General features: G+C 41.4%; 1 protein-coding gene across 10 annotated transcripts in view; it reads right to left on the bottom strand.

Annotated features, from left to right (window-relative positions):
• FAT3 (FAT atypical cadherin 3) overlaps positions 1-21,425 on the bottom strand; it is a 419,173-nt gene that overhangs the window by 22,587 nt on the left and 375,161 nt on the right. For all 10 annotated transcript variants that reach the window (XM_065036403.1, XM_065036610.1, XM_065036770.1 and 7 more), the window contains 5 exons: positions 20,819-21,016; positions 17,485-18,283; positions 8,946-9,080; positions 7,807-7,964; positions 1,084-1,552 (listed from right to left, as the gene is read on the bottom strand). In XM_065036403.1, coding sequence (XP_064892475.1) covers positions 1,084-1,552; positions 7,807-7,964; positions 8,946-9,080; positions 17,485-18,283; positions 20,819-21,016 — 1,759 coding nt within the window. The remainder of the gene's footprint in view (positions 1-1,083; positions 1,553-7,806; positions 7,965-8,945; positions 9,081-17,484; positions 18,284-20,818; positions 21,017-21,425) is intronic.

The raw sequence follows: 21,425 nt of genomic DNA, 5'->3' as shown, positions 1-21,425 counted from the left end.
ATTAAAGTAGAAAGCCCCGGACAGTGGTTAAATGCTCTATAAGAAAAGACTTCAGTGGGAACTTCCCTTGGGAACCGTGGCCAAAAACACTGACAATAAGTGGATGGAAAGCTCTGAACTTGCAGAAGACCTCTCTGTTGAGCATCCTTTTCAGCCTGTGAAATGTCCTTGCTAGGAGGTAGGGGTGGTAAGATCTTGCCAGCTCACTGAGACCAAGTTTTAGTCTGCCAGAAAAGGAGAGCAGTACTGCCTGCTCATGCAATATGGGGGACTGGACAAGAAACCTGAACACTGCAAAGAGAGAACAGTCCTAGAGGAAATGTTCTACACATATACCATTTGCTTTTTTCCTGACAGGACACTGATCATTCTTATGGTCTGGTAATTTGTGTACTACACTACTGGATACTAAGTCACTGGCACCAAATCACACAAACCACTGTATAACCACTGGATAAGAAACTCCAACACAAGCACAGTTTAAATCAATGCCCTATAAACTCTGGATAATACTACTTAGACCTTGAAGCACTCAGGCCTCTGCGGAAGCTGTAAAATACACTTCTGGGGAGGGGTTTATAATGGTGTAGACTCACTATTTTCCTTGCAGACATGTAATCAAATTACTCACTCACAAAAGGACCAAGGTGTTTGTAGACAGCTCAGTAATTATTTGTGACAGCTTCAGAAACACAGAAAGGCAACAGAGTCGTTGCATCTGTGATGGACGTTTGAAATCACCACACAACACTTTGTGTACAGCCTTCGATGCTGTAAATGTATCCTGAAAAATCCAGCTGAGCATTACAGTAATTGTGATTCTATTGGTTTCTATAGAAATTGGATTATCCCAACAGCCAATAAATCAATTTCCTCCTGGAACACTAATGCAATGAGAAGGGGGACCATTTCACCGTTATTTATAGAGCAAACAGCTTTTACACAATTTGCAATACCTATCAGAGTTTTATAGAGTTCATGAGATTTTTCAAGCATGTTGCTGCATTAAACCATCTCTGGCAATAAATTGTAGGGGAAAATGGGGAGGGGGTGGGAACCCACAAAGCAATTCAAAGCATTTACCACCAGATGGCACGCCGATACAGGTGCCGCCGTTCTGGCAGGGATGCCTCTCGCAGGCATCAGGGTAGAGGACGCAGCCAAGCTTTAATTCCGTCAGACCAACCACTTCTGCAAAGCTGCTGCGCTTGTTCTGGAGTGGCAGCTCGTTGTTGTTTAGGACAACTGAATCCAGGCAGCCCTGGAAGCCGCTCAAGACCTGCGTTGTTCTCTTGTCGGTCAGGCTGCGGACGTTATCCACCTGCACCTGGGCGCCGAAGTACACGGAGCTATCGGTGCTGAGAGTCTGGAAATAAAGGGGGGCTTTGCGGCGCTCCACATAGCTGTCGTCCAGGGACAAGCTGGTGAAATTGCGATTCAGCTCCAGGAAGACCGAGTGCCAGCTCCCATCGTTAACGGCCCTGCCAGAAATTCCCAGGATTCCCGGGCCACTTCCACAGTCCAACTGGAACCACAGTTTGCCATCGACAATCTGTGGGAGGAAAACAGAAATCAAAGCACTTCAGGCACTCGGCTGTCTGGTAATACGCTTGCACAGGGAATGTGGAGACATAGAGAACTTCTAGACAGTCTCTATACAGTTTTAAAGCTGTTCTCTGATATGACTACAAAAAAACTGCGCCTGTGTCATCAGCAAAAATATAAGGTGATAAACATCAGCCTACTTAGAATTTACCCAAAGCCAGTTACTGCAGGTAAACTGAAAACATAGAAAAAATATAAAAATACAGATGCAGACACAGGAGAGGACTGAGATAACAGTATATCTCACTGAAATGGGCATAGACTTGAGGACCCGTGTTCTGCTCTTGGCTCTGCCGCTAAGCAGTTGTGTCTCTCTGAGCAAGTCCTGCCATTCACCCCTGTGCTGTGCATCTGCTCCTGGTTGTTGATGCTACCAAAGGACAGTTCCTCAGGGCAAGCGGCTGTTTGAGAGAGGCTGCGGAAAGGTCAGTGGTCACTGCTTTCAGCTGGAGATGTTGGATGCTCGGCTCACGCACACATCCTGTGCTTCTCTAACCTTTTGGAACATCTCAGCAAGGTATGGATTTGTCCTTAAGTGTGGCAAGTTGAGTTCTCTACAGACAATAGTAAGAATCTGGCTGATCAAAAATCAGTTATTTTCCAAGCATACTATACTACCTGTGCTGGGTATACCTCGTCAATGACATAAGATGGCTCCTACTTTTCTTCCTTTCCTGGTATTCATGCTGGGTTCATGACTTCAGAGGAATTGTTAGGATTTCTCACTCTCTCTCCTGCCTTTCACCCATCTGAGGTCCTCATAAAGGAAAAATCTGTGCCAGCCTGCTCGGGCAGGCAAAGTGCAGAGTGAGGGAATAGGTATGAAGTGCTGCTTCCCCAATTAGTAGTTTACTCAAAGATTTTAGGTTACTTTAACAGATGGCAGATACGTTTAAAATGGCTGACAAGGCTGGAAATAATTTCTTATGACACATTAATTGGATTCAAGCTCTCTGAAAGCTCTTGCAATTATTTTACCTTTATGTCATGCTCTAGGAAGTATTTATTTCTGCAAACCCCATCTCAAGACAGTTTCATCCCATTATTTATCCCCCTGAAAAGTTCAGGCGCTGTGTCCTTTTTCATCCTTCCCTGCAGCACACATTGTGCTCTCACTGGTTTATCTGTAACACAAACCTATTGCCCTCCTCCAGCAAAGCAGAGTTGCTATAGCTGTCAATGTAAGACCCCTCCAGAACTTTGGTGGCCTGCTAAACTGGCATGACTAATGCAGATGTGAACATGCTGCATTGTGTCCATCTGTCTTTGGCCATTTTTGGCTGTTTCTGGCATGAACAGTTTAAAACTGTGTTAGCTAAAGACATCCCTTGGCTTGTGTCTGAACTGGTGCTCAAACTCTTCTCTGTCAAGCTCTCTGATGTGGCTTGAAGGTAAACAGGATACTGTTAATCTACAGGAGCAGACTGTGCTGTTGTGTCATTATCAGCATTTTACTGCCCTGGAGGTTCACAAAACTACCTGGAGGAAAGCTAAGGGTAAAATACTGACTTCTGATGATCTCTGGACTTCCTTCTCCTTTCCAGACCTCAGTCTCTTGACCAACTGAATTAGAACTGGGCTGTAACCTCAAGCCATGTCACACTGGGCAGTCGGGTGTAAACCACACCACTCCAACACTCTGCAGTTGTTTGGAGGGGGACACACAGAGATGCTAAGCATGTGACAGGCTCCCTGTAAATGTACCTACTTACTTTGCATGACATGAGGGGTGTTAAAGGAATACGCATGTAGAAAGAGCTAGAAGAACAAGATTTAGTCCCCTGCTATGGGCAGCTAACTATTTTGAAGTTCTTGACCCATAGGCTGTGATGAAACTGAGAAGTGAGATCTATGATTGCAATACAACAGGCTTGAGGGATGGATGTTGCCTGGTACTCCTACAACTCAATCAAAAAAAGGCTAATGGGTGTATAGAAAAATATGTCTGGATCATTTTTCATTTACATTTTTTCTTACAGGACTCAAAACTCAGCTGTAAACTATTTCTGTAGATTGAAATTGGGCCTAAAGCATCTGCTCAGGAGGAATCTCCGTAAACAAGATGCCCTGATAAACTGAGCTGGTTTCTCTCCAGAGATGGAGTGGTAGTTTCTTTTCTCCCTGCACAACAAAATAGTCCACAAACCTTGAAGGCACTGCTCAGAAAGTGTGGTCTGGCTCAACAAGAATACAAATCAAAAAGAAAAATACATGCCAACCTATTACTTTTTGAAAAACAGCCATAATTGGATAAGCAGTTAACTTACTTCTAATTCAAAAGGCTTTTTCCTATGGAAAATGTTCTACTGATTGTGTATAATATACATATACCTCCCCTAAGACTACTTATACCCTGAAGGACCTACTGCCTGCATGGCTATTACCCTTACTCACAGAACATGCTTTTCCAATTATCTTTATAAATACAACACCACGTATGAGCACCTGGGATAAATATTACACCATTTGTATATGGGAAATGATCATCTAAAAGATTTGCCATTAAAATATGTTTTATACATCTTTCTTATCCACTTTTATTTTTTTTTACCAGCAGATTATCTGACATACACAGTAAATATATATTGCCTGAAACACTATGTTTCCTCCCTTTTATTAAAACAGCACTAGTAACCCCCACCTCAGGCTAGAGCGAAAGCTGGAAAGGATGGCCCGATGCATACAGTACTAGCCTAAGATATGATAGATATCCATGGGAATCCACACTCTGCAACAGTCTTCCTCTGGGATCTCAAGCAAGTCATTAGTTTCAGGTCTCCATCAGTGGAAGAGGGATAACGTCATTTCCCCACCTCACACCACTGCATTATGGATACATACATTAAATTCTGTGACATGCCTAGATACCCCTATCAATGGGATCATAAAAATACATTCATTAATCAGATGGTCACAGGCCTTGATGTATCAGGGCAAGCAGGATGTATTTGTACCCTGCTGGCCCTGTGGCCCTAGAAGGAGGAAGAAGAGCAGGAATGTCCTGCAAGGAGCAGTGGCTGCAAAGGTCCTGTCTGCTGAACAGCTGGGCAGCATGAAGAAGGTTTCATCACTCAACAGGGCAAAACAATGTATCCACTTCTAAGCATGCAGAATTCAACCATGGATCTTTGACTCGGGAATTAATCCCTGGTGTTCCTGTGATTTTCTGTAACCACTGTGGTGTTGGGGACACTGTTCAGGCCCCAAAAGGGGCTCGTTGATTATAGCCTGGACCTCGGTACCAAGAAAAGCTGAACTTCAGGTTAATTTCTTAGTAAATGAGGTACATCCAAGCAAATAGTGTGGAAATCCAATGAATGGCCAATGCTGTTGCCCAGGCTCAGCAGCTATCCAGACAATAATGTCAGTGGGATGACTGGCCTGGTTGAGGGCTGATAGCACCAGAGTCTCAGTTCAGGACTGAACATGTGCCACTGCTTTTTCTGCCATCTGTGTGATGTAAGAGAGCTTGAGTTACTCCATCTCACAGCAGAGAGATGCAAACTCTGCAGCCCCTCGCTAACGCAGCCTATGATGCCAGCAGACACGACTGCACCAAGATGAAAGCAGAGATACTGCTTCATCCTACCCGGGCAAACAATTCCCACGCTTCCATCTCTCAGAGCTTTCCAGGCTTAGTTACAGTATCTCTCATTATAATTCTAGAACAGAGAGGTTAACGCATCCTTAGGCATGTGTGCTCTTACAGACGCAAAATTCCTCACCTGTAGAGAAGTACAAAGAACAGACCAAGGTTCCAAAAGCTGATGCAATCTGTTACGTTTCAACAGTTTCATTTGTTGAGCAAAATGGAGCCAAACACATACTGTAAATTATATTAGAATATTAGCCTGGCTAAGGTGTCTGGCTAACATCCATATTTGTGTATCAACATAGGTAATAAAATGATCAAATGGTTCCTCTGAGACCCCCTTAGGCTCACACAGTCCATCTGCAGTCACACGCCACGGATACAGCGTGCTGCCTACTAATCTATCTGGGGAAATATTTCGTTAGCCAAATTACATTTCAGGTTCGTTTGTGTAAAACGGTGTATTTAATTAAAATATTACTCGTTTCAACTCCAGCCATAACGGGGATCATATCCAAGCTTCAGTCTTATCCAGCATAAGCCATGCAGCAGTAATGCATTAAAATGTATAATACACACTGAACTAAAACATGCAAAGTTTCACATTAACTGCCTGGATGGAAGAACATATGCTTGCCTTTTACCATTTAACAACTATATTTCTGGCGCGATGAGAAAGTCTTTCTTACCTATTTTTAATCTTTTAAATTTCACAAAACAAGCTGAATTTCTGCTATATTCACTGAAAAAAAAATGAAATAAAATGTGGAATTCTTTTCTGCAATGGCCTTGTAATGCTTTAAACTGTTAAATCTTACTTTACTCAGATAGATGCTACATAGGAAAAAGAAAACGGTGATCCTGGTTTTGGCACACAAAATCTTTTCAAAGGAAAAAAAAAAAGGCCATTGACCTGCATCTCATTTTGCTCCAATTGTCTTAAAAGCCAGAGCACACAACCAAAAAAATGGCCAACCTCTCAAAATCAATGGATGAGATGCTTTATTTGAAACAGCTGAATAAATAACACCCTTATTATATTGCATCAACACAGTGTAGCTGGTAGGCTTTCAGCAAAGTAGCAGACAAGCAGTTTGCTCTATGGAATTGATTATTCATTCAAGAAGGACACTGTGTTATGATTATGAAATATTCCCATCCCCTGAGTTATCTCTAATGTATGAGCTCCCAAAATTAAGCTGGTCACTGAAAACCATATTGCAGCATTAATTTTTAAATAGACGGAGATGGGGGAGACTTGCTTCAAAAAAATCAGCCACTATATGCCCCAATAGTGGTCGTGTTTTCTGCTCGTTCTCACATGGGCTCGTACTATGTGGTGGGTCTAAATTTCTTCCACCTCTGCCAGTGTTTGGAGCTCAGCATTGGTGCTGGGCCCTCTGGTGCAAATCCGGCAGATACTTAAGTACATGTTTAAAATTAAGGTATGTGAGTATTTCCAATTGCATTCAAATACAGGAAGTTAAACAAGCGATTAAGTGCTTTGCTGGAATGATGCCAGAGTGCTCAGAAGAGGACAAAATCCCATTCTTTATCCTCTATTTGGAAAGCTTCTCCTCATGTTTAATTTAATTGAAAGCAATGCTCAAATGATAACAACTTCACATTTATAGACTTCTAATTAATCTCCTTAATGGCCTCATTTCTGAGCACCTCCTTATCTCACAACATACATACCTGGTTAAAAAAAAAAATGGCCTTACCTCTGGTTTACAAATCAAAGAAACATATGCTTGGAAAGTCTAAGTGTAACTTACTTGAAAGAATCTCAGGGATCCCAAAAGTACAGTTCACGAATCAGCTGCCATCCCTGAAGAGACCTGCTAGGGTTACATCCCTTGAGCATAATGCCATTTGTCTGCCATAGAGCACTTCTGTGAGACCTTGGTCTGATGTTACTCTGCTAAATGACCTTCACAAACAAACCTCAAGCAATTTCTGATCTTTTAAGTGATGCCATTTCTTCAAAAAACATGCTGAATGTAACGCTTCGCTTCTTTTTAAGCTCTACACTTATGGAAGCCAAGGGCCATACCTAGGAAAAGGACATACCCACTGCAACAGCAGATCCTGCCCTACCTAAAAGCCAAGCATAAGGCTCTGGGATAAATAACCTTAACCTAAAAAGTGAAGAAGTCTTCATATTCAGTAGGAGAAACATTCTAAGCAGTTGGTTTCTGGAATTAACTGGACAGCAGTGAGGGCATATCCTCTAACCACAGGCACGGGCACAGGGGAAGAACAGCTATTTCAGCACGCATCGTTTTGCCTCTATGGTCATGTAAATGGCCAAATCTTACATCTTGTGCGGATTGGCTCCTGAATGCAGACACACGTAATGTTCTTATAACGAACAGCACCCAACGGAGCATTTTCCAAGTGCGGTACCACTAACAAGCTGCTTTTTTGATTGTTGTTGCTGCTGCTATTGTGGAAATTGCTGTTTTTCCCTGTTAGCAAGAAAACAGATCAGACTTCATCTTCTCAATCTACAGCTGAAATGAGAACAGCATTCCCCAAATCATGAGCCAACAGAAAACATATAATCAAGAAAAACAACTGTGGAAAAAATAAGTTATTTTAATTACCTTCAGAATTATACAGGGATTCGCTCTGGTGTACATTATAATCCCATTGCTTTGCAGGGTTCGCAGACGGAGAGCCAACTTGAATTCCTCTTTCTTGCTATTCTCAGAAACCCGGTATTTAATGTAGCTATTCCCAGCAAAGCTAAGGGAAGTGTGGCCTGAAATAACCATTTTGAAAAGACACATGTTCTTTTAGTGACACCTTAAATAATTCCTCAACCGTCAAGTTAATTAAAGAATTTATAGAAATAATGAGAATATCTAGGAAGAAATAAACCAAACCAAACTTCGATAGGAAAAGAAGTTGGCACCTACTACTCTGTTTCCCCGAAAATAAGACAGGGTATTATAGTAATGAACAATTGTTGTAAAGCTTTCTTCTTGGGATGGTGTAGTCTTTTAACTAATAAAGATTGGAATTTTGGTAATCTAAATCATAACCAGAAGAGCTAATTATAGAGCTTTGCCCATGGCAGGAAAACATCTGGCATTACAATCTCTAGGAAAAGTCTTGTTTTCTCAGCAGCTTGTTTTACTGATCTGGGATTCAACCAAGTCAGTGGGAATTTCCCAATGAAAACTGCATCATGGTCTTCATACAGCCCCATAACCAAGTATTTCACAGGCTTATAAACAGATGCACCAGTGTCAGTGCTGAGGAGGGTTAAGTGGTACATCCTGGAGAAGAGAAGGCTCCAGGGAGACCTTATTGTGACCTTTCAGTACTTAGAAGGGGCCTATAAGAAAGATGGGGAAAGATTTTTTAGCATGGCTTGTTATGGCAGGACAAACAGTTTTTAACTGAAAGAGGGGAGATTCAGGCCAGACATGAGGAAGAAATTTTTTACAGTGAGGGTGCTGAAACACTGGAACAGATTTCCAAGAGAGGTGGTGGACGCCCCATCCCTGGAAACATCCCAGGCCAGGCTGGATGGGGCTCTGAACAACCTGATCTGGGTGAAGATGTCCCTGCTCATGGCAGGGAGTTGGACTAGAGGACCTTTGATGATCCCTCTCAACCCAAACTACTGTATGATTCTGTGATCTTCTGTTAACTTCAGTGGTACCTTTGATTACAGAATGAGAATGGCAGCACCTTGTTGTTCAAGTATACCCCCTTTTAGCGCTGCGACACACACCTGAGCACTCGCCAAGCTTTCCTGGTGGGCACTGGCAGATGAACGGTCTCCGGTTGGCTTCATAGCCCACACACTGCATGTCCCCTGGGCACGGCTTCTCTAGACAGGGATCGTTAGACCCTGGGCAGAGTCCTCCTGCAATAAGTTAACATACTGTCATGTATACACAGTGTAAAGCATGATGTTCAGCACTACAAGAGTAATAAAAGACAATTATTGATCTCACACTTCAGTACAAGCAAAGAATGGCTTAACAATAATAACCTTCATGGAAGAGACGTCCTTTGGACAAGTACGTAGAAAAACTGTTATGGTTCTTCTTGAAAGGCTGCACTAAAACCTATGGCAATGTATTATAAAAACCAACTACTATGAGCAGTAACTGGTTTATAATTCATGTGGTTACTCTCAGGCCATTCATCTTCTCACAAAGCCTCCTGTGCAGGGGATTTAGAGATATGAGAAAACAAATGACTGAAACTATGCACTCCTTTTGCCCCAGCACACCCATGAAAAGCTAATTTAAGGAGGTAGAGTTCTCTAGGAGACAAAATAAGAAACAGCCATTCCTGGGATACAGAGTGACAGCTGGGCTTTTCATCCTCGTACTGCACAGGACATGCTGCCAGCCTGATCGCACAGCACAGGCAAACTTGCTCTGTCCCCATGTTCCACCTGACATATCTGAGATCTCAAATCCTATTGTGTACCTTGCCCAGGCTGCCAAAATCTATCCTCCTTTCTTCTGGTTGTGACTACACAGGTACCATTACACCTGAAACTGCACATGCCGAGGAAAAAAAAAGTGAATTACTTGCTCTGAACACAAAGAACTCGAAGAAATTCTGAAAACCAAAAATAAGTTGACTGTATTAGTCATCATTACTTAATTGAAGAAAGAAGAAGCTTAATATTCTAAATAGCCAGCTGCAATTTATAATTATAAATTGAGCAAAACATCCACGTCCTTTTGTATTTGGGGAAGAACATAATTTGGATAAAATTATTTCAAATGCTAGTGTCAGCTCTTCCCTAAAAATCTTTTATTAATATGGAATCCAATCTTGCTCAAGAATAGGTGAATACAGAACTGCCACTAACTTCATAAGGGAAGTAATCTGAAGGGACAGAGGAATAGCGAGTTTTAATTTTGTTTCAAATATTTGTGTGATGCAATTACATTAAGGTTTTTCAAAACCTCCTAAATTCTTAACACCTATCAAGCTGAGCATGCCAAGGGCTTACATTAAAGCCTGTCGGTGTCAAATGAACTACTAGCATTCCATGGGGTTTGTCTAAAATGTCTAAAAGGTGTCTAAATAGATCTGTTCTGATTGCCCTAATCTTAAAAATTTGCAAACACTGTCTACAAATCATGCAAAGCATGATACAACTATTGCTCCTTAACATACGAATTCTCAGGACTTCCGCAACAGCCTTTTCTTGGGTGCAAGAAGGAAGCTGGCAGAAGCAGGGTCAGCTTCTACCTTTGGACATCTGTGTGTGGATGCGATTAAAGTCTTTAAGTGGAGGAAAAAAGGGATTCCTGCCCTTGCTTCTGTTGATCTGCAGCCAGAGCTCCAGCAGAGTGAAAGCCGGTTGCTGGGAATGGAGAGGCGTCTCTTGTTTTGCTTGTCAAATCCATTTACTTAATACATGCAGGTGATGATTATAACAATAAAAAGTCAGCACCTTCCTACCCATCACTTTCTGAATACTGGCAGTTCTTGTTTATTACAGGACCTTTATCATATTCAAAAACTGCTTTAGTTTTTTGAGCATGTGTATTTTATTTACAATTTATGAAGGAAGAAATCAACCTGTCAGAGAGTATATCTCTGACAGTAATGAAAGAAAGAATCTTATTGCTCTCACACTTCAGTACAAGGCAAGAAGGGCTCGTAGTAAGCATAGTTGAAATTATCTGGCACTGTAAGTATTTTCTGGAAAAAGAAAAATTACTACTGTGGGTTTCAAAGTGGACATGGGTTGACTACAAATATGGCAATGACTGTAAATGTCTTGCTTGATGTACAGCACGGTCAATTTAATCTTTAACATCCTCCTCTCCTTTGTCAAACATTTGTTTGAGAGGTCTGTGCAGTAAACGATTTAAAGTACTGCCTGTAGCACTGTTAGAAAATGATGCATGGCAATCTTTATTAATCACTTTAGTAGGTAACACTATCAGGAATAACAGCTGCAATGTACAGTCACATTTTAAGCCTTATGGAATCAAGAAACAAATGTCATTTAATAGGGTTCTGAACCAGAGAACTATACTCTATTTCAATGTAAAGTCTGCAGAATTTAAGAGAGATATGATGTTTTCTATAGCTTGTTTACTTTTTTTTGGGGGGGGAAAAGCCCTCATGCTTTGGAATTCAATGGCAAGTAACAATTATTTCCGAAATTATAACAAGTGATTAAATATTCTATAGGCTGCCTTGCTTTTTTTACTTGGTTCTTTGACTATTTTAACTCCTTCTTATGTGACAAATACAGAGCATTCTGCTGTACGCAGAGTATATTTCCCCTCTGAACACGCTCAAACCTTTCGTGGGGCTGTAATTCAAGTGAGCCTCTGTGAAGCTGACAGACGAGTTGTTTGGACGAAAGCCCCACAGCTCATCATTGTGCAGCACAAAGGGGCACTGAGATTTCCAAATGCAGCTCTGCAAATTTTCACATCACCTAACCTATGACTATCTTTGACACGAAGCAATAAAGCAATAGCTTCCTTTGTTATCCATCTCTGTCAGTCTTCCTAGCTGACTCAAACTCTGATTTGTACTTTGGAGTCATCCTTCTACAGTAAGAAAATATATGGAAAGGATCTAATGTATTTAGTGCAACTGCGGTGATACACTAAGGAACTGCTTATCCTTGCAGGCCAAGAACACTTCTTCTGGTAAACTACAAGCAAATCAACTTTTTATTCATCCTGCTGCAGCAGAATTTCATAGCTGTCACAAAAGTTTTAAAATATTCAGACTTGGGAGAAGAAATGCTTTATGCCTGTCTATATGGTTATAAGTACATAAGGTACAAATCTGCATTATTGCATTGCCCCAGCTAACACGCACTTTCAGGATGATTTCACAACTACACAGAGCAAAATTGTGAAATCGTTCAAGGCTACATTGTCCACATCAAAGGTTTACAGCCTGAATTTAAATAAAATTATTCTAATGTTGCATTTCCACTCCAAAGAATTGATCGCTTTTTTTTTTCTGCAGGCAAGTCCAGGCAATCCATAGCATTCCCCTGAAACTCATGCTGGTAATAATAAAGTTGTTCTCTACAAGGTATCAAAGAGACACATGAGCTAATGCCAGCCAGTGCATGGCAGGAAAAGGCGGAATAGACCTCCTTGATTTTGACAGATAATTTTCAGTTTAATTCTCTAAAAATATGTAAAAGCATTACCATCTCCCTACTAGTATACTGAGGAAGAAAACACTCTTCCATTGCAAAATGAGACACTTGTTGAATTTGTGTCCATCCAGAGAACGATCACTTGCAGGAATGTAAACAGGTTTTGAAAACTGAACGCTTTAACAATTTTAACTTGAGCCTTGAGATATTTAGTGTTTTTTTTCTGTGAGCCCATTCTTCTAAATCTGTGCGAATATTAAAAAAAGTCTGCTTGAAAGGTGACTACTGAAAGTCGAAGTCCCGGAAAGCAAATAAAGCAAAGCTCCAAACTGTTACCTTTAAAGCAGTTTAATAATTATGTTAGTGGAGAGGGAGGACAGTCAACTCAGGAGTCGCAATCTGATTTATTTTTGAAGCACGGTGACCAGGTATTGTAAGCAAAGATAATTGTATACAGAGAAGTGCAGATACCACAAACTTGTTTCTGCACAACAGAACTATGGGTTTCAGTTAGCTCAAGTGCCCCTGGAAAAGTGTGTGTCACACTGTATGTCCTAATGAATCAGATTCCCTCCCGGGTTTAGACAAACTGAGATATTTGACCTGTTCCAGCCACTCCTTGATCACAGCTTCCCTTAAGATCCCTTGAGTGTTAGAGAGCAATTCCCACTTGCCCCAGTTCTACAGTTCTCATGTTCCCGCTTCACTTCTCTCAGGTTTTATACCATATGGTGCATTCTCAGTGTGGGCTTTAAATGGGTGATATTCACATGGAGAAACATCTCTCCTTATTCAAGGGTAACACTAAAGGGACTACAGCAAAATCAAATCTATTCAATTTATCTGCAGTTCTTTGTTGTCAATCATAGACAGGACACCTTCGATCTTCTGGCTACCTCGCCAGGACAACTCAAGGCTCATTAGTATTTGTGTGATTCCTGAAAACAGGAAAAGGTGTGTTGTACATGTACAAATTGGGTTCTTGATGCCCAATCCTGCAAAACACCCAGTACTCTTTAAGAGGCAACATGTGCTCTGTGGGGCTGAGGACACACACCACCTCTGAAGACTAAGTCCCATATTACGAGCAGATCATCACAGTCTACCATTTCCTTTTGTCTGAACATTCACAAAACACTAGAAGTGGCTCCACAGAGTATGAATTGCATGGTTTCATGAGAAAGTGGTCCAGGATTGCTATTCACTTGATTAAATAACGTGGATGTGAGTGTCTGCACATTTGCTGAACCCTTCTGGGTCTATTAGAAAAAATTCTTTCAAACTATTAAGCCAGAACCATATTAAACACTTGAAATGAAATTCATCTCATCTAACTTCAGGGCATGATTCATCCGACTGATTCTAGACATCTAGGGAGAGATGTATAACATCATTAAAAATACCTCATTCTTTCCACTGTCTGCAGATGGGGCCTGGAATGACCAGTTCAGATGTAGATATATACCTACATTTGTCAAGGTGACTTCAATCTAGTCCTTTGCCATAAACATATTACTGTAATCTCACTTTCATAAGATTATAATGCAGAACAGCTCCACAGCAAAGTAGTCCCAACAAAACCTGCTTCTTCCCTGTATCTTTGTCTCAACACAAGAGAATTACATGAAAAATAAAAATGCAGAATAGATTTTTGCTTCTGAAAAATAAGAATGTCAGGAGAACTATTTTACATGAATAAATTTATTCTGGTCCTCCTATCTTTATTTCCCACAAGCGCTGACAGATGTTTGCATACCTCACATCATGTGGAGGGAGACTGGCAATTGCGGAGCCCCTATAGCCGCACTGAAACAAACCCCAGTTTGTTACAGTATTTTTCATACAAACACAAGCATATGAGCCAGAAATCTAAGGAGACAGTCTGTTATTAGAAAACTCTTCAGTTCAATTTTATTGATTGTAAAGGCTTAGATTGATGCACCTGAACTTTCGAACTTGTCCTTCCAGAGCTGAGCTGCTGAAGCTCCAAAGTTCACCCACTGCCCACCCCACAGCTTCCCTGCATTTTCATGTTAGATAACTCAGTTTGCTCACAAAGGTAATCTAGGTAAGTTATGCACAGCTGGCATGCATAAATTGTGCATATCTGTGACATCTGCCAGTGGGAAAAACACTCCAAGTATGATACATATTTCAAGAATGAGAGAATTACTTCAAACTCAAGCTTTCTCAGTCATAATTGAATCAGATCTCTGGAAACATATGCAATATTTTAATGGCTTTGTCATAATTCAAGCTATTAATATTTACTGGACTGGATCATAAAACTATCCTAGTAACAAAAGAAGTATAATACTTTTATTATACTGATAATATCTTGCTAATGCTGTCTTGTTAAACAAGTCAGAAGAAATTTATTCTAGTATTTTGTGCACTTTTTCCTGACTTGCTGCAGTTATGTGCATGTACAAGAACTACTGATCAAAGAAGTATTTGCATTTTTCTAACTCTTTTACTGGGCTTAGTCTTTAGCCTTCATGAAAGCAAAACTACACATACATTCTCTAATTAATATGCCCTCAGAACTCTGTGTTACCTCCTATGCGATAAAACAGTTTGTCTGTGCATTTACGTAAATACCAAGACTTTTCTTGTGGGTCCTTTAATTAAAAACAGTAGAAGAGGCTGAAACATTAACTAATGTGGAGAAGGGCAAAGCACAGATTTTTTTTATTTCTGTGCAAATAAGAGGCACCAATGCTCTCACCTCTCTGGTAGCTATAGTTAAATCCGCAGATCTGGACCATTTTTTCGTTACAGGCTGGATGGTGGATTGGACATGCCCAACCCCACCCCAAGTCTTGTGAGCCACCCAAGGGAAATCAGCACACAGCGGCTGGAAGGGGAGCGGCTGGAACCCTTCCAGCTTTCCAGCTGGACCAGGACAAGCTGCCTGTTGCAACTGCTCCCACACAGCAGCCTTCAAGCCATGTGGGGGCCGTGTGAGGCCGCACCTCGAATACTGTGCTCAGTTTTGGGCCCCTCACTATAAGAAAGACACTGAGGTGCTGGACTGAGTTCAGAGAAGGGCAACGAAGCTGGTGAAGGATTTGGGGCACAAGTGTGATGAGGAGCAGCTGAGGGAACTGGGGCTGTTCAGCCTGGAGAAAAGGAGGCTGAGGGGAGACCTTATCACTGTCTGCAACTGCCTGAAAGGAGGTTGTAGCATGGAGGGTGTTGGTCTCTTCTCCCAAGTAGCAAGTGACAGGACAAGAGGAAATGGTGTCAAGTCACACCAGAGTAGGTTTAGATTGGATATTAGGAAAAATTTCTTTATGGAAAGGTTTGTGAGGCATTGGAAGAGGCTGCCCAGGGAAGTGGTGAAGTCACCATCCCTGGAGGTGTCTAAAAGACTCGTAGATGAGGCTCTTAGGCACATGGTTTAGTGCTAGAGTTAGGTTATGGTTGTACTTGATGATGCTGAGGGTCTCTTCCAGCCACAGTGGTTCTATGATTCTCTAAATGGTCCAGAGGCTGGGAGCACAGACAGCCGGCACAACCACACTGCCGTTCCAGCAGCCCGCCAGCTGCTTTGAGGACTGACTGGTACATTACAGAAACATTTGGAAATCTCTGTCCCAGCTGATTTTTTGTGCTTCCAGAGCAAACTTTCTGTGCAGGGAGAAAAAGGGAGTAAGCTGCTGGATCAGAAATGTACTGCATTGCAAAGTTGTTTTTAGGAGCTAAACTAAGGGATTATGAGGCAGATGCACATACTATTAAGATCTGAAGGGAGTAATACATCATTATTGACTTTAATAAGTAGTGAAATGAAATTACAAACAGTGAAAATTTTGTCTGCCAGAAAAGCAATTTCTGACAGTGAGGGCTATCACTATCCCCGCAGAGATGAGGATTTGTGATTTCTTGTTAAGAAAACGAGACAAAGCTATGATTTAGATAATATAAAAGAGTTTTGCGGATGATGTTCCTGCACTGGCTCCTGGACTCAACTGGAGGATATTGCAGCACTGTCCCTTTAAAACCTGTGAAAATCCTTTATTTCAGAGCCTTTCATGTGTAACAAAATGGTAACTATTGTTATAATAGATACATCTGTTTGAAACTTATAACACTATTACTTAAAAATTGACCAGTCTGCTCTTGGACGTACATGAAAATACCTAAGACACAGAATTCTGATATTTTTACAGAACTTCTACGGCATTATTATTCATGTGCTGCAGGAGACAATGATTACTGGTTAAGTTTTATGCAATTTCTGCCTATTTTCATCCCCGCTGAGGTCGATGGTAAGACACAAAGTACTGCTGAATGCTGCAGAAACAAAGGCTGGCTACTGAGAGACACGGCTGCTGAATTCTTGTACTGCTCTGTGTGCGATTGTGTGCATGTGTGCTTAAGATGAGGGAGACTTAGATGTATTGATTTTACAGCAGCTTTTTACTCCACTCTTAAATGAAGTGGAATGAGGACCAAACAGCCTGGCAAACAAAAGAAACAGAGCTATTATTATAACTGCCTGAGGTTTTATCCTCCAAGTGCAGAATCATAAGGAAGATGGGCTCTCAGGTCTATTTGTCATACTTGCCCATGTGAAATCCATGCCAAAGCGTGGAGCAGCCTGAAGCGCAGACAAAACACCACCCTGTCACCTTTTGTAGTGTTGAAGGTCAGTAACAGTGCTTGCTTGCAGTTACTTAATAAAATACTTCATTGGTTTCCGTGCCTCTCTGCAATAATGGGACTGGAAAAGGCCTTTCCACCTGCATGGCTCCGGTCAGGGGTCCTTTTCCTTGGAGCCTGCTGGTGCATCGCTGCAGACCAGGCTGTTCTGCTGTGGTTTATTTCAGTGGTGGCACTGAGGGGGTGGGAAACCACATCCCTCCCTCTCCTCTTCCCTTCCTTCCCCTCCCCTGGAAGCTGGTTGATGGCTCTGATTACGGGGCCTCCAGGAAAGCGGTCTTTGTCATAAAAGGCCAAAGTTCATCAACTTCCATTTACATCAGTAAACAGGAACAATTCTTCCCGAGCCTGAGAAATCAATTCCCACAATACATCAGCCAGTCGTGCCTTAACGGACTGAATTGAAATGCCCCTTCTAATCTGCATCAGAGAATAAAACCGATCCTAGAGCATAATGTGTAAAGATGGGAGGGGGACAGGGAGCAGTACTCACCATTGCACATGCAGCGCACATTCCTGTAAAAGCGTGGGCACACAAAACTAATTCGTGCTGTGCTATAGGTCATCAAGGAATGCGAATCAATAGACAGACTTTGCTCACAGTGCTGTTCCTGACAATCCAGTCCAGAGCAATTCTTCTCCAAGATAGCAGAAATACGAATCACATTTTCCAAGTGTCTCCTTGCATTGGTAAGCTTCTGAATCAAATAGGCAGGCTTATAGAAACCACCGTTGTGCATCTGAACCGCAAACAGCATGTCAAGCTGATTGCTGCCTGCCACTGGCTGAATACTGATGATGTGTAGGCTGTCTTGTTTTTGGGAGAGCACTGCGTTTCGCAAGGTACGCCTGAACCCGTGCATGTGAAGGCCCACAAAGTCTTCAGGGGAAATGTTCTCAAAACGGATGGTAACTGTGTTCTGCAGCATTTCCTGTAGCAATTGCTCAACGTGGACCACAACATCGATGGGCACCTGGAACCGGCCATCACTGACAGAGACATTCAGGACATACTTGCCGTTATCGAGCCCTCCAAGGGCAATGATCTTCCCATCATGGCTGTTGACCTTGAACAAACTTTTCTGCTCTGATTTTAGCGTATACGTGAGGACATCGTACACGTCCTGATCTGTGGCATGAATTTTCCCAATGACTCCCCCTGGAAAATCATCTTCCATGGTGACAATGAAAATCTCCAACGGAATGGCAGTCGGTTTGTGAATGCTCTCTTCAATAACTCTCACCTGAACATAGGTGTTGGAAACCTGCTGAGGCTTCCCAGAGTCCTTTGCCTAATGTAATCCAGGAAAAAAAAAATAAAAACCAAAATAAAAACCACATATAAGAGCCAAAAACTGTAACTTATTGCTATACATATTTTCATAGCATCAGTAATTCTGAAGACCTCTCCAAAGAACTTCCCAAAAGCATTTGCAAAATACATATGTAAAGAAACGTCTCAGCCATTTCTAGCAGTGGAACTTACAAACCCTTTAGGGAAGCACAGATATCTCAGCTAAGTGGATTGCAGAGAGAAATGTGTCAGCAGTATGTCTCATTACTCAATCTGAAATGTTCCCAGGATCCCACAGCTATCACTTGTCCTCTTCACAACAGAGACATTTGAATGCGGTATATTCTGCACCAAATGGAGTTTGGGCTCCTTTCTGCTCTGGAAAAGAGGCTGAATCCCAGTGAAATACCAGCACAGTTCCTGCCTTGCTTGGTGTACTCCAAAGAGTTTCAGACCCTGCTTAGTTTGTGTGGGTGTGAGGGAGTTCAGAGTTTTCTACAGCACTCTGTACTACTTTACCTGAAGCCATCAAGAAACATGCTTGAAAGTAATAAAATTTATCACCTTCCAAAAATGAAATAGGCACTCGTGCTGCCACTAATAATAAAATACAAGAGCAGCACCGCACTTGAGCAGATGACTGTATGACCTAGAGCACGTATGATAGCATAATTCGCACTTTTTTACAGAGAGTAAAAGAGCAAGTATGACGAAAAACCCAAGGCCATCTTGACAGAAAGGTGTGCAAACTTGAATTAGTGTCCTCTCCTGCACTAAGAAAAATGTTTCATTGAGGTCACTATTAAGACATACAGCTCCACACATTTATTTGCTCCAGAGAAGAACAGAAGACCAAAAAACCCTGAGGCAGAGATGTACTACACATGCAAAGATCTTTGTATTTGGACATGGGGAGGAAAATTTACAAGCTGAAGAAACAAAAAGGCAGGATGGCCACAGTAATAGCCATTATTAGTAAAGGATAAGTAAATTTAAGACTCTCTAAAAATCATTCATCCTCACTCCTAAAAAGGCTGGGTGGAGTATTTAGAAAAAGATTTTATGTGTACGTGCACACACATACACACGTACAAGAACAGAGATTCCATTCCATTCCATTCCATTCCATTCCATTCCATTCCATTCCATTCCATTCCATTCCATTCCACTCCATTTTCAATTTTAACATTACTTTTTAATAAACCTAACACAGAGAAGGAACCCAATGGTTGAAAGGAGAAAGCAGCACTCTGGCATGTACGAATGGAAAGATACACTGCTACAGTCTATACACAACAGGAAACTATAAAATATGTTTTCATTGCAGAAATCCCTAAAGAAAATAATCCTGGGAGGAATTAGGCCTTCAAAATCCAACAGTGTGGTTTTCTGAACATGTTGGTGCATGTCAAAAATTGTGGTCTGTCTAATATTTCATTTCTATGACATGGATTTATATAGCTAGAGGATGCTGCTTAGATTTAACTCTCATGCCCAATTTTGGTTATACTGGAACTTTGGCTAGCAAATTGCCTGTAAAGAAGTATATTTTAGGATGAAGGCATGGGAAAAAGGTGAGTTTTTTTTTTAAGCTTCCTACAAGGCTCAAAAAATTGGCTGCTGGAATATTAAACGGCAAAGTTGTAAAACATTACTTAGATTTGAACTGTCAACTAGCATCAGAGCTTATATTTCTTGAATTGCAACTAACTGCGGATGTTACTGCTGCCAATAGCATTAAATGTTCTTGTAAAGGACCAGACGGGCTGGATTGAGAGAAATCAACACCAGTAAAGCAAGAGGAGGAAGCCTGCATCGCAGGCTTAGCTTATAGGACCATGTCTCATTTCCATGAAGAGGAAGAATTCATTCCCTAGACTTGCTTATTTACTGAACCCTACTACATTTTCTCTGGCAGGCCAGAGAAATGTGGACAAATTACTTTTGGATTTACAGCTTTTTGTAATCAGAATTACCCTGGTTACAAAGTTTCCCATCAGTGACTCTAAAGCTAAGTTTGAGCTGGACTTCTATTGCATGTCTTATTTTCACATTCCTAAAAAGCTAAGTTGACCTTGGAAATGTGATTTCATGAATTCTTGGTAAGCTGCCAAAAATTTATGATTAAATTTACGACTTAAAAGCAGAAGTGATTTTCTTTCCTAGAACAATATTTTGCTGTCACTCATTCTGTGGTGTATTTATATGGATATAATGCATTTTTGCTTATTTTCTTCGCTTAGCTACAGAAAAAAAAAAAAGATGAAAATCCTAAATCATAGCGGCTGCTGCTCAGAAAATCCATTTCATGCCGAGGAAATTGGAAAGGTGGCTGGCTACCTATTTATATTTATATGAAATTAGGTTTAAGGACATCAAAGGAAATACACCATGTTGTACACTTGTCAACTGGAATGCATGGTATTTACTCATAGAATGCAGTCAATTAAAACCAATCTATACATGCAATGCACAGGTGACCTACCACTATGAGGGTTTTTGTTTCTGTGCAGATGCAAAAATCAAGCCATACCTGCACACAGAGCACATATTCGGTTGCAACCATGTGCTTGAAGATGACTGCAGATCTCAAGACGCCGTGAGGGTCCAGCGTAAACTCCTCCTCTTCATTGCCAGTGAGGATGGTGAATGTAAAAGGGGGGCCATTGTGAAAAGAGTCTTTGTCTGTCACTACCAGCTGCAAAATGCTTGTGCCCACTGGTTTATTTTCCTTTACACATATACACAGCATACAAAGAAAAGGATTAAAATGATATATATCACAATCATGAAACACCACATATTGCTATGGAGAATATTGAACCAAACACTCTTTGCCCAAGGCAGTATTTCACAAGCAGTGGTTATTTGGCACTGCTTATGCCCCATGGACCTGTACCAGAGATGGAGGTACCCACCACATCCTGGGCACTGACGTGGCTCTGCCTGACACTGCATCCCATCACAACTGACTGACCATTAAGACTTGCACGTCGTGTAAAGTGCAAAGAAGTGTGAGCTCAGGCCAGCTCAGAATTTTTGAGGCCAGAGTACAACTTCTGGTGGAGTAGGGATGAACAGTAAAATGTGTGATGGATGCTGAGGTTAAAGAGCCTCAGCAAACAGAAACTTACCAAAGA

Source organism: Columba livia, chromosome 1, assembly GCF_036013475.1.
Source record: "Columba livia isolate bColLiv1 breed racing homer chromosome 1, bColLiv1.pat.W.v2, whole genome shotgun sequence".
In the NCBI taxonomy this organism is placed as follows: Eukaryota; Metazoa; Chordata; class Aves; order Columbiformes; family Columbidae; genus Columba; species Columba livia.
Note: the sequence above shows the minus strand (reverse complement) of the source record. Positions and strands in the feature narration are given on the sequence as shown.